At 36.8% G+C, this 14,608-nt stretch overlaps 1 protein-coding gene across 1 annotated transcript in view; it reads right to left on the minus strand.

Moving 5' to 3' along the window:
• LOC149785658 (differentially expressed in FDCP 8 homolog) overlaps positions 1-14,608 on the minus strand; it is a 45,996-nt gene that overhangs the window by 1,660 nt on the left and 29,728 nt on the right. Inside the window, exons 10-11 of the mRNA XM_089979484.1 lie at positions 10,698-10,919; positions 4,864-4,973 (exon numbers count right to left, since the gene is read on the minus strand). Coding sequence (XP_089835610.1) covers positions 4,864-4,973; positions 10,698-10,919 — 332 coding nt within the window. The remainder of the gene's footprint in view (positions 1-4,863; positions 4,974-10,697; positions 10,920-14,608) is intronic.

Consider the following 14,608-nt stretch of genomic DNA (forward strand, 5'->3'; position numbering starts at 1 on the left):
AGAGGAGGAAAATGAAATTAGACAACAGGTGAATGAAAGATAAAAGACAAATGACTTCACGGTCCTGACACCAGTCAATGAAAATATACCAATTTATTGTATATGCCTTAGAAGTGGAGGCCTTCTTGCTGTTGAAATTTTCTCTGCAATTTAAGTGCATAACTCTTTTTCATGCAAGGTTCCTCTGATAAAAGCCATAGTTTAAGCAGCTTGTCCAGACATTGCTGGAAAACTAGTGACCTTAGTGAGGGTTCCTGGGAGTGTTTATTGTGACAAATGAGTGGAGTTTTGGCCCAGGATTTGTCTCATTCAAGATGAGCAGACACAACTACTCTGCAAGTCTGGTCCCTCACATTTTGAACTCCCTTTGGTGTAAGCTGAGTTGACTGACACAGCATCAGCAGTCAATGACTTAGGATCTGGGTGAGGAGTGGCTAGTGTGCATGTCCACCTTGTCACAATGAGGTTTATCATCAGGTAATACCACAGGGAGCAAACGTTTTGAAAGACAGATAGGTGAAGAGACCACTCCATGCATACCAGTTGGTCTCTCCTTGAGAATGAATTGGTCAGGACATTTAACAAGCCCAATGTATGATGGAAATGCAATAAGAATATAGTATTGCATGCATCAGGAGAAACTTCCATATCATAAGAGACTTCAAGTAATTTGGCCACTCCCTCCCATGTTTATGGAGATAACTCACCACCACAGTGCAGTCCATCATAATCAGAACCATTTTCCAAGCATGGAAAGCAAAGAGAGTGGCCTTCATCCCTAACAGGTTCATGTGAGTGGCCTTCTGCTCCTGCATCCACTTGCCACAGACTGTTATAAAGCAGGTCAGTAAGTGGACCCCTAACCCGACAAACTGGCAGAAGATAACTTCCAGTTGTGGAGTTTCCAGAGTATTCCCACCTCTAACAAATCTGTTTTGCCACTGTAGGAAGAGGTCAATTTTAAACTGAAATCATTTTCTGATGATCTAAGTGACTTGAGATGGGCTACAATTGGGCCTGGACTAGAGAAGGTTAATCAATGCAATCGGGTAGAAGCTAAACAATGCTACAATTAGGAATTGCACTCCCAAATAGGGATGAACTGCTATGAAGGGACAAAATCAACTTGTCAACCTAAACTATAATGAATGCTGAGGAAATGCTTCATTGTCCTGAACTAGAACTGAACTTACCAAATGTTTCTACAGAACATTATCCAGAAACACCGCAGTCAATGTTAAGGAGGATGTCCTGAACTGGGCAATTATGCTGTCAAACCCTTTTGGTGAATGTCCTAGGACTGAGATTCGAAATGAGAGAAAGTGTTGGTGTGTGTGTTTGATTAATATTTTTAACATACCTTTAAAAAAATTTCAGTCATATTGCTTTGATGTCTGCAGTGTGACAGTTTATAGTGATGTCCAGCACTGGGGCATCATGCCGCAGACATGTAGCATATGTCCCACCCAGTCACATTATCCTGACACCAGGCTGACCAGTCCTAACACTAACATATTAATAGTGAGCACCTAGCGAGGCAGCGAACATATGTTTGTAATTCTAGGATTATTTGTAAGTCTATGATGGATAAACGTACTCTTACACTATTCTTATGAAACAGAATTCTCTCAAATTTATGTGTTGGATGAAAGAAGTAATAATACAAATGACAAACACAACTTTTTATTGCTCAGTTATTTTTTTCAATGTACCAAAAAAGTGCAATCCACGTACAGGTGATCATAAGATATAATAAGGTGAAACAAAACATAATGATTATGCTAAAAGGTTAATGGCTGGCATGTATGCTTTAACCTGCCCCCACAACTAGAAGCATAAACTGCATTTAATAAAGGAAATATTTCAGTTGAAAATTTATGTCCACTAATTGCAGCTTTTAATTATAAAAAGAATGATTTATCAAGATTTCATTTACCAGGGTTCAAATGAACTATGAATGATAATTCAAAGACTTTTCCCAAACTTTCAAAGACCACAAACACAGATTTCCAAGACCTATTTGTACTAACATTTTGTATACAGTTTATATGAGAAAACAATGGATACAAAAGTAACAATATTGTTAAATGATTAATTAAAACTATAATTAATTTTCTTAAATTGCTTTATAATGATCTGGAAGGTAGGTTAACATTCACTGTTATTTCAGGAACATGTAACTTATGCATCAGACTTAATACAAAATAAATTGTTCTCTTTACAGACATTGGCACTGTTTTAAATGCATTATTATAGTTGCTGTTTTTTCTCTTCATTCATTTTGGAAAGAGAGGCCACTGCTGTCATCTTTTCCACTGCTCTGCTCCTAAGAGCATTTGACTCTGTGACAAGCACAATGAGTCCTTTTAACTCTGCTTCTGCCTTCTGAACAGAGGAAGCATGTAGGCTGGCAATGTCAGCTTCAAGACGCAGCTTTTTGGCTTTAAGTTCTTCCACTTCATCCATGCTAACTCCCATTTCTTTCCTTTTCTGATTTTCTTCTCATGCTCCTCCTCTGCCTTCTTCTTATCCAGATAGGCATGGTACTTATGTCTTGCAGAGGAGGCATATGTCATCATTTCATTGCTAATGACGATTTCCAAAGGTCCACTTGCCTTTCTTATTGTGCCAATGATTAGCCTTTGAGCTCTGAGGCTTTCTCTGCTGAGGTTCTCAACAGATACCTGTTTGTTGACAGAAAATCCTCTCTCTACTGTTGCTTGCTCAATGTGACAACAACAACATTTTCTGGAGAACATTCCAAAGTTCAACATGTTCCTTTCTTTTGGAAAGGACAGAATAAAACACTTCATCAAGCCTGTCATCTGTTCTATTGAAGCATTTCAAGTAATGATTGTCTGATTGGATAACTTCATCCACTAATCTTCCATACTGAGTCAATATTAAATCACATCAGGACTCTACTTCTCTTCCTGCCTCACACATAATTCGTAACAGTGTGTAATTACTGTGTACTAATTTGCATCTTACCTTTGGCATGACTTGTAAGGGCTCCTTCTCACATCGAAGCCACACTGATTGACTTCTTACACAATGTACAAAATGCCTTTCATTTACATGTTTTATCCTTTTCCAGCAATTCCTTGCATTTTTCTTGTTCAAGCTAGATATCGTTGAAAGAGCAATGACCTAGTATTTTTAAACACGAGGTGAAACAAAACTGAAGACGTAAATCGACTGAACAAATACTGACTCCTCGAGCGTGTTACTTTTGCACACTTTCTACATAGAGTGAGCATTTGTTCAATGCAACCAAAATTCAAATGGCTGAACAGTCTTGTTAAAAAAAAATCGTGAATTAGTGTAATGAACAATTTAATTGGCCAAAGTTGATGAACTCATTCAATCAAATTGAATGATTCATCAAAAAAAGCCAGGAAAACCGACTAAATCAGAATCTAATGATCTTATTATTAATAATAATAATAATGAGGACTTTGTGTAGCACCTAATTTTTAGAAGCTCTAAGCACTTTACAACATTAGGTAATACCTAAAAACATATATTATGATATGATTACAAAAAACAAACACCATGAAACTGGAAAACAAAAAACATGCTGAAAATAATTATGGTGTTGACTTTCCCTGATGAAGGGTGTAGCCGGCTTGCTTTGATGAAGAGTGCATGTGTTATTTGAGTTGCCGCCAAAGCCAACTTTGGATGGCCAAACGAATGCTCATTTGTTATGGTGGCGGCAATGAAACTGAATGGGTCATCAAAAGAAAGAAACCAGGAAAACTTGACTATAGTCTGACTATACATTCCTGTTTGTTTGTACCCATCTACAGATTTCAATAAAAACTTTAATATGATAAAAAGTGCACAGAACTAAGTCAATTAAATCATTGATTTATAATTTATAACCTGAATGTGACCAGAATGGCACTAATACTGGCATCCCCTGCACCTTTCATGCTTAACAGACATTCCATACTAACATGGTGCCATATTGCGTTCACTATGGGCTACTTTATTTCCATCAGACAACATAATGATGCAGTTCATCCTATGCGGTAACTGCCGAATAATTCTGTAAATTACCATAACACTGAGAGTTTGGAATTATATCCCTTTGCACACATAAACATAGAAATTAAACCATTCGTTAAATCCATTTGAAAGGCAAACTTGTTGTCATTCTTTTCCTTTGCTTGATTTGACTTCGGAAATATCAGAAGCAGATGTATGTACATCTGTAGTTGTGCATACACCCCTTTGCTGAAATGGACTTGTCCAGGAACTGGAAATGGATCTTGAGCATGTCCGTATATTATATTGAAAACTTCCATTAAGCATGAAACACGCAGATTTGGATGATGTTAGGGCCACTCTACTCACAGTCAGATTAGAAATTATAAATCAACGAATGAACTGACTAAGTTCCTTGCACTTTTTATCACATTAAAGGTTTCCATTACTGAAATCGGTAGGGGGGTACGAACAAACAGGTTTGTATAGTCAGACTATACATCTGAATCTAACAACCTTGGACAACTTTATTTGTGATTATGGAAAGAAATTTAAAAAATTGGGTTTATTTCAATCTTCAATGACTTTCAAAAACCTTAGGGTAATCTGCTTGATTCTCCCAAACTTTCAAGGCCTTGAAAATGCTACCTCATTTTCCCCAAACTCTCAAAGACATTCAAAGACTGCAAGAATCCTGTTTACAGCTTTTATCTGCAAATATATTCATGTTTAGAAAACATAGACCTATTTTTGGGTGCATTTTTTATAACAAACAATGGAATCAACACCTGCCCCTACATCAAAAAGATTTTTGAGTTATCCAGGTATGTTAAAACATGTAAACTGTGTACACAAGTACTTAATATTTACCTGTGCAAGACATATGAGCAGTCTGGACACACCACAGCTATGTTGTCAAATGGAAATAGAATCTCACTACTTTCACAAATTTCACAGATGAAACCTTTGGCCTGACATCTCTAAAAGAAAAAGAAATTTTCATTACCAACAAGAGTTCTATTGAACACAATGTCTCACTGTCATACTACATTAAGATTTCACTAAAAGGACATTCAAAAAGTTATCTTTCTATATAAAAAAATGCTGTTGTTTCAAAAATGTCTGTCACATATACAGACCCTACTAAAGATAATCCGAACAGAGAAACAAAAAAAATTTTAATGGAATGCTGAATACACAAAAATGGAATGAAATGGATGGAGAATGAATGCAAATGAAACTGGAATGAAATGTATGTCAAACACTGGATTTGAAAATGGATTATTTTCAAACCACAGCTAAAGTTCCATTGTCTTAAAACCCATTTATATTTTATACTGACTGACATTCCTCCCCCTTACAACCTGTGACATTGTTCTTGTCAGGACATAAAATCCAGCAACATCAATATATCATCACGTCTGTGTCTGAATAATATTCATTTGAAGGAAAGTAATTAATTCATTAACAAATATTCAAGGACTGTATTTTACACTTATAATTAGCTGATGTGTTTTTTTCTAATTTATCATGAATTCAGTGCTTATATTATATGCATCTGCTATTTCATTACAGCACTTCCTTAAAGCAAGATACAGTAGCTATGGTTATCTATATTACAGTAACACTTTCAAAAACTGAAAAACTGACTTCTGTAAATATAATTCCATTTCAGTCCAAAATCTTACAGGAAACAATAGTTGAAATGTAAAGTTTGAAATCAGTTTTTAGAACAAAATATACATTTTCAATAATATTCACCTGACATTTGGATCACCACTATACAAATCCACCCTTACCTAAAGTGCTAAAAGTTATTTGCCCACCAAGATGAAAGTCAGATAAGAGTGATCACCCTTGGGTTGAGGGATTGATGCCAAAGTTTGTTGTTGTTGTTGTTGTAGGGTTTAACACCATTTTTTCAGCACATGATAGGCTATACATGGCGGCCAGTATTAATGGTGGAGGAAGAACCCGGGAAAACCCCGGAAAGAACCACCGACCCACGAGAAGCTACTGGCAAGCTTTCTCACATACCCACATTAGCCGAATCCGAGACTCAAACCCACGCAGACAGAGGTGAGATGGCAGTGATCCGTAACGGAGAGCGCGTTAGACCACTCGGGGCCCCCAAAGTTTGCCCATATGTCACTTACTACTCGAGTGGCTGTGCAAGCTGTATCAGATTTGAATGTAACAGTAGGGATTCTGGACATGTGTCCCTATATTAGGATAAGATAAGAATTATCAAAGAAACATATTTTACTCTAAAATGTGGCTTCTTCTTCAGATCTATTATCTGATCATAATACATTAGGAAAACATGTAATAGGTGGAGGGAGTCATATCCCCATACCCACATGAGAAGGCCCAAGATCCAATCCCCAAATGTACATGAAGCAATCTTTTTGAGATATGGGCCAGGATAAGCATAGGAATATTCCCTGGCACATCTTGCACAAAGATTTCTTTCACACAAATCTAGCAGAAGCAAAGTGACTGCATTATTTAAAAGCTGCTCAATGACCCAAAAAGGTAGTCTGTTGTGCTTTTGCTCCAAGTCCCACCAAAAAGGTCTCTGAAGTAAAAGCTAAAGTCATCTTTACCCTGTATCCCACTGCTTGAATAATGTCCGTTAGGCTAGTGGCTACTGCCTTAACCGTTTGAGTATTCTGTATGCAATAAATTCATTGTTCTTGGTGGCAGAGGAGATACCTCATTGCACCCAGAATAATGAAGTTTCTATCAGCGGTAAAAAAAAAATGAAAACTCCCTCTTCAACCTGGCTCAGTTCACATTCCATACCACTTCAAAACACTTATGGAATCTTGAACATGCCACGGAGGCAAAGGTTCTAAAGAGGAAGGAGGTTTCACAACAAAGAACTACTTTCCATGGGTGGGAACCTGTTCTTTGCAATCAAAGCAGAAGCCTTCAGAAGTGTAACTGAACCACTGTGGCAGGAAAGCAGGGAGTTCAGATCAACTAACAAGATGTTTACCTTACTGATTCTCCTTGCTGCAACTAGAACAAAACTAGGAAGCAAGGCTAAGATTGGGTCTAAATGAATCAGTATATTGAAGTACATGTCAGACATGTTGAGACTGATCATGTACTTGTTGCATTCCCATTGCAGATCCCAACTGTCATTGAACTTTGTAACCAGAAATGTTCTGGAGTACAAGCCCTGTTCGACCAGTTTTTCTACCATTACACCACCCTTTACAAGAAGAAAAACTAAATTGTGATAAAAACATACCCCTTCAAGAAATCGCTTTGCTGTTCCTTTATGAAGGTAGGACAATAGAATTAGAGGAGTTTGGATAACAAAACCCAGAGAACTTCTGATATATATTTGATTATCTATTATTTTGATAGAATGGCTGGTTGAAATCTGAAGAAATGACAGTAGTCTGTTATCAGCGAGCAAGGTTTATCACTGACGAGTGACAGAAAGCATGGAGAAGAAGACAGTTTGTTCTTCTCTCTCCCCTCCATGCCAGCCTGCAAAATAGTTGCTGAGAACTGCCACTGCAAATTCTCTGGTGACAATCGCCCCTTCTCATTTATGTACCTTAACAGGGTTGTCCAGAGACATAAGATTGCACTCAAAGGCATCTTATGTGTATCTTGCTTTCACACCTCCTCTGACACCATAACAGAAGTGGAGAACCAAAAGGAAGGGAGTGCAAAGGAAAATAGTAATGAGCGTAAGTGGTCTTTTTCCTCAAGATGAACAATCAGCAGCTGCACGATGTCAAGTAGGAAGGAAGTCAACACAATGTTCCTGATAAAATCTGATGTGGCATTAAAGACTTGTTGGTGCAATTTATCAACATCTGTACACAGTATGTGTGGAGAAAATATTTTTTTATATGACTTTGTACCAGTGGGGTGAAAAAGTTGCATGCAACTGACTCATCATAAAGAAGCTCTTGCATTTCCAGGATTGTGAATGCTCCAAGAGATGCCTGTTACTTTTTGCAATCTCCAACTGGTATGGCAAGATTCTGAACAAATAAATGTCATCATCTACCAAGGCAATGACCTTGTAGGTAGAATGGATTGAAGGTGGAGGATGGCATTTCAATGGAGACAAAATCCTATGAATTTCCTGTATCACTGTAGTGAACTAAATTCTGTTCATTCCTTTGTTGGATTGGCACGTTTCAGCATTTCCATTTCATCATCTTCAGCAATAGGAAATGATGATATAGTATAATCAGTATGCATTATCATTTCACCAAGGTTATGGTATAGTTTTTTTATATTTTTTAAGCAGATGACCAGTTTGGCTCAGTCAAATGGATTCAAAACTAATGCCAGTTTGCTATGAATTTCATAGGAATGGTCAGTCTGATTGTTCGGCCACCACCCCCTCATCCCGTCAGTCAGAAATAACAGGCTCCTAACAACTGTAGATATACATAGCTTGTTTGTGCAGCTGGACCAGTTGGAACGGCATGCCAGAGATGGTATATTCTATGTAGTTTGGCCAGCTGTTGTAGTATGGTCAGTGCGGCCAGCTGTTTTGGTATGGTCAGTATGGCCAGCTGTTGTGGTATGGTCAGTACAGCCGGCAAGCTATGTTGTCAAGTCAGTCTGGACGGCTTGCCAGTAAGAGCTAAAAGACCCTTAACGGCTGTAATCATACATAGCTCATTCATACAACTGGCCCAGCTAGTCGTAGGTCAGAAAGGCATACCAAAAATGATATATGCTTTGTGGTCCAGCTGGCTGATGTTGCCATTTCTACCATCAACAGAAAAATGTCTTTCAAGTCATATTGATCATATACAATTCTGAGGCTTGATTGGAATTGCCTGTGCTTCTACTGTATTCATGGACTGAGTATATTCTGGAACAATTTCTGCATCTGCAGGGGGTGATGGAGAGGGCATCCTGACATCACCCACAAGACTACTCAACAACTCTACTGTATTCATGGGTAGTTTGTTGTGGCACTATTCTGTGCCTTCATGGGTGATGGAAAGGGTATCTTGACATCACCCATGAAAATAATCAATGATTCTACTTTATTAATGGGTACAAACTCTTCTAATGCCACTTCTGCATCTGCATGAGGGGTGGATATGGTACATCATCATCCCCCATGATAATAATCAAAAAATTGGATTGTGTGGTGTAGTTAAATATGCTCGTGTTTGCAGCATTTGAGCTGCTTTTTTCAAAATCAAGTATTTTCATGCCAAGGTGCACACACATTATGTGAGCAATTATATGCATATACACAACTCATGTCCCTCCTCTATGACCTTGAATCGTTTACACCTCTCACACATAGTTATGATCTCTGTAATGAAGAGAAACAAGCAACAACAAATATATATATATGTGTGTGTGTGTGTGTGTGTGTGTGTGTGTGTGTGTGTGTGTGTGAAATAATGTAAATTGCATTATCAAAATAACTTATAAGTGTAACATGATAAGTACAGCAACCGCTGAAAATTCTCCAGTGAATGTTACCAAAATCACATTACAAAAATATTAAAAAATTCAGTGGTAGAAATGTTGTATGCACCATATAAAACAACATTTTGACTTACTGTACCACTGAAAAAGAATGTGGGCCATTAAATGGGGTCATCCCATTTACTAAGAGGTTACTGTATATACTCAGTTATAAGTCGACTATATGTTGATCCCCACAAAAACCTTTTAGGGCACCAAAAATCCAATTTCTCTTTGATCCTCCAATAAGCTGGGGTGTATTTTGCAAGGCAGATCCATTTAAAAGTGTGATTTGACATCAGTGAGTCAGAGTTGCATTTTGAAAAAAATAAAGAAGCTAAATTGAATTGATGGGTAGATAGGAAAAATAAGGACAAAACCTAATGTAAAATACAATTATATCATTGAATGGAATATGTTACAAATAAACTGACAACTAACAATTTTTCCTAATTACATTAAATCCATTAAAATCCATAATACTTGACATTTTAAATCCATTTATATGATAAATCCGTGAATTCAATTATAGGTCACATACCCAATAAAATCATTAGTTCTGACATTAATTCCACACATTTTGCAAATAAACAATCAAAGTCCACATTATTGTGATTCACAGTATCCTATATTTGTCACAATATAATGTCATCTGGTACAAAGTCCAATAATTCATCTTCATTGCTGCTAAATTTCTAAAATGCTTTATCATCATCCAGTCATTGTAAATCTTCACCTAGTAATCATAAATATCATCTCATTCCATTCCCCAGCTTCACTGTCATATGCAGTTGCTAATGTAGATAGTGAGCTAGGGCTCTGTAAGTAACACTTAACCATGCAGTCTGTTAAATCTATTAAAGTCTACAGCTAAACATGTCAATTGTGCAGCAAGATCACAGAACATTCCAATTTTTCCAAGGGGTTAATTTACCTGATAATCTGTCTCAATGTGTTGGAAGAACATTCCAATTTTTCCCAGGGATCAATTTACCTGAAAATCAGTCTAAATGTGTCAGAAGAACATTCTAAATTTTCCAAGGTGTCAATTTACCTGAAAATCAGTCTAAATGTGTCAGAAAATTCCAATTTTTCCAAGGGTTCGATTGACCTGAAAAATTAATTTAAATGTATCGGAAGAACACTCCAATTTTTCCAAGGGGTCGATTTACCTGAAAAGCAGTTTAAATGTAAAGGAAGAACAGTCTTGTTTTTCAAAGGAGTAAATTTACCTGACAATCAGTCTTGATATGTTGTGCCCAGGCTGTGTGAACCTGTGCCAGTTCTGGCAACAAGATGTCGGAATGCAGATCTATCAAGTCCTTCAGGCAATAAGTGTCAGAACTCTCTACAAAGTGCTGCCTTCCCTGTAACCTTAGCAATAATTTGTTCTCCATGGCATTGGAACACAACAATATGTACTTTTTCATGACTAGAATTTCTTCTCGCAGTTTCTGAAATACAGCAAAGAGTTAAGTTCAAGTTTTTCTTATATCAATTATCAATACCTATCATTCATTTATTTCATTATAGGCAATATATGTTACAATGAAAAATATTTATTTTGCAGACAGTCATGCCAAATTCAGGGCTTTAAATAAACAGAAAATATGTCATTCTTTCTAAATGGGGTTCATTTAGTTCAGTTTTCATACTGAAACTTAGCAGCTTTACTTCCATGCTTTTCTCAGTTCTTCCACCCCCATCCCCCAACAACAAGATTTATGCAAATGTTCTTCACATGCATATCCTCCCATCCCCAATGGACTGAAATTCTTAAACTGCTGTGCACATCCACAGATCACAAACAATAGTGTCCCAAAGTTTGTAGTTTCTAACTCAAACTGTGCTGGATAATTTGTGCAACATAACCAATACTTACACAGATGCACATAATGATGTTAGGAAGAGTTGTGGAACACAAGGCTCTAAAACAGACACAAAAGGATGTGTAGGAACAGATATGCAACATAACTAATACTTACACAGATGCACATAATGATGTTAGGAAGAGTTGTGGAACATAAGGTTCTTAAACAGACACATAAGGATGTGTAGGAACAGATATGCAACATAAGCAAAACTTACATAGATGCATATATGGCTATCACAACATGAGCTACTCTTACACATATGCATATAAGTATGTATAGGAAGAGTTATGGGACAACACTCACACTTACACATATGCACATAAGGATGTGTAGAAAGAATTACGGGAGTTATGGGACATAACTCACACTTACACACATGCACATAAGGATGGGTAGAAGAGTTGCACAAAATAAACCACTTACATGCATGCATATCAGGATGTGTAAGAAGAGTTGTGCAACAAAAACACACATATATGGATGTGTACAGAGTTGTGCAACAAAACTATTTATATAGATGGGTTCAAGTCACTTGCTTGGCCAATGTGGGCATGTGAGAAAGTTTGCCAGTAGCTTCTCATATGTTGGTGGTTCTTATCAGGGTTTTCCCACGTTCTTCCTCCACCAGTTATACTGGCCATCATGTATATCTTAGTATGTGCTGAAAAATGGAATTAAAGCAATAACAACAACAACAGATGCATATAATGATGCTTAGGAGCAACATAAACCACTTACACAGATGCAATAAAGGATGTTACAACACAGCCAACACTTACACAGATACACATAAGGATGACACACATGATGTGTAGGAAGAGTTGTGCAACACATCACATCCAACACTTATCCAGATGCACAAACTGCTTCGTGATTTCTCAAGTTTCCTTATGTTCATCTATATATGATCACACATCATCATTTGTCCCATACTGTAAGGCCAACACTGCCATGATGCTTTGTGTTAATGTTGGTCAAATTCTGGAGCATTTTTTTAATAGATAAAGCTGTGTACATGTTTTTCAACTTTAGTACTGGTGGACATTTTTTTATGTCAGAATGGCTCGTTCCGTATATTTCATCAAAATCAGCACCCACATCATGGCCATCACTTGCCTCTACAGTACTGTAACTGACTATGATTACTGCATGTTAAACTCAGTTTTAAAAAATTTCACAGGAGTTTTTATTTGAACTTGATGAGGCCACTTCTGGAAACATCACTTTTGAACCTTCCATCCTTTATTTCCTTCTTTTCAAAGGGATGCACCTTCAAAAATTACATATTACACAGTTAAATACACACTTCATTGAAATGGTAAGCTGAATGTAGTGAATGCATGACCAGAATCAAAGTTAAAGTATGATAGGAATCATAACCAAAATGAAATGGGTTACATTTGATCAAATTCTGTTCAGTGGTTTTAGTGAAGAATCATTCAAAGCTTTTTCTATTTTAAGTAACAGCAGCCATATTGGACTACAGATCAACACAAGTTTTACAAACATGAAAGCCCTCTATGACTGCTGTTTCTTGTCAAATGTGCTCAAATTCTGTTGAGTGGTCTTGGGTGCAGAAGTCATTTAAAGGTGGTTTTATTTTTAGTACTGGTGGCCATATTTAATGGTGGACTTGCATTATTTGTATAAACCTGAAGCATCTTTATACGAGGATGATCTGTGCCAAGTTTGGTTGAAACTGACCTGCTGGGTTTTGAAAAGAAGTTGAAAAAAGCAATTGCTGCCATGCAACAGGCAGGTTTCTTTTATTTATGGCACTATTTGGTCAAAAAGGAACTTACAAGTGTCATACCAGGATGCTTTCTACAAAGTTTGGTTAAATTCTATTCAGACACTTTAGAAAAGACATAATTTAGTGGTTTTTCTATTCTTAGTAAAGGTACCCCAATTTTACGACAGAATCATTTGTACAAGCTAGAAGTTTTTTTATGCCGAAATGATTTATGTCAAGAAGACTGGTCAAATTATTCAGCCATCTGGGATAAGTCATTGTAGGAAGGTTAGTAAATGTTTAGTAATGACCAACATGTCTGATGGTGGATCAGCATAAATCTTAAAGGTATACATGTTTCAATTCTTTCTTTCAAATACAATCAAAATTTAGAATCATATAATGGTTTTTCTATGTCTTGTAACAGTGGCTAAATTTAAAAATGGGTTGGCATTATTCATATATATATAAAAGCATTTCATGCTAGGATGTTCTTCAAGGCATAATTTGGTCAAAACTGGTTAAATTGTTTCTGATTATAAGTTTAAAACAGAATTTGCCAATAGATGCATAATGCACAAAAGATGAGGAGCTATACCATAAGCTTGCTTGGCCTTAGAGCCAGATGAATTTACAAACTTCTTTAAAATTGCTTTATTTTTATTATCTTCACCCACATATGATCTAACAGACCTGAATCAGTTGTTGCAAATTTATAAAGGTTCTCAAAAACGGATACCTTATATTAAATTTAGTTAAATTCTGCTAAAGTTCTTTTCCTTATGAAACATCATTTAAAATCTGTAGTTTTTTTGTCTTTTTTATTTTAGTGACAGTTCCCATATTGAAAGGGAGTCTATAAAACTTTAAAGACCTTTATACAAGAGTGCTTTGTGTAAAATTTGATCAAACCCTAATGAGCAGTTTCTCATAAAGCTGTTCAGTTGTTTCTTCTATTTTTAGTACTGGCATCTAGTACTGAATTATGGTGTGTCTGCGTGTGTGTCGCATAATGTGTGTGGGGGTGAGAGAGAGATTTGGATTTGTACTGTAGCTTTGACAATTTTTCAGTCATATTGCTACAATGTTTGCAGTATGGCAGTTTACAGTGATATCTAACAATGGGGCATCATGCCACAGACATTTTGCATCATGTCCCACCCAGTCACATTATCCTGACACCAGGTCAACCAGTCCTAACACTAAACTCTTACTGCTCAGTGGCTAGAGAGGCAGCTGTTAGTACCATTTTTATAACTCTTTGGTATGATTCAGCCAGGGTTCTAACCCATGACCTCCCAAATCCGGAGCAGACACTCTAACCACTTAGACCACCAAAGCAGTCCTGAATTATGGATTGACACTGTCTGATAAGCTTGAAACTCTTTTATGCCAGCATGCTCTATGTCAGATTTGGTCAAATCCATTTGAGTGGTTTTTGACAAGAATTTACCTATAGGGTATTCTAGTTGTAGTATTAACCACCATATTGGATTATTGATTAGCATCAATGGTACAAAACTGAATGTCCTTTCTA

This window comes from Sinohyriopsis cumingii, chromosome 13 (genome assembly GCF_028554795.1).
Source record: "Sinohyriopsis cumingii isolate HCF-2022 chromosome 13, ASM2855479v2, whole genome shotgun sequence".
Lineage (NCBI taxonomy): Eukaryota > Metazoa > Mollusca > Bivalvia > Unionida > Unionidae > Sinohyriopsis > Sinohyriopsis cumingii.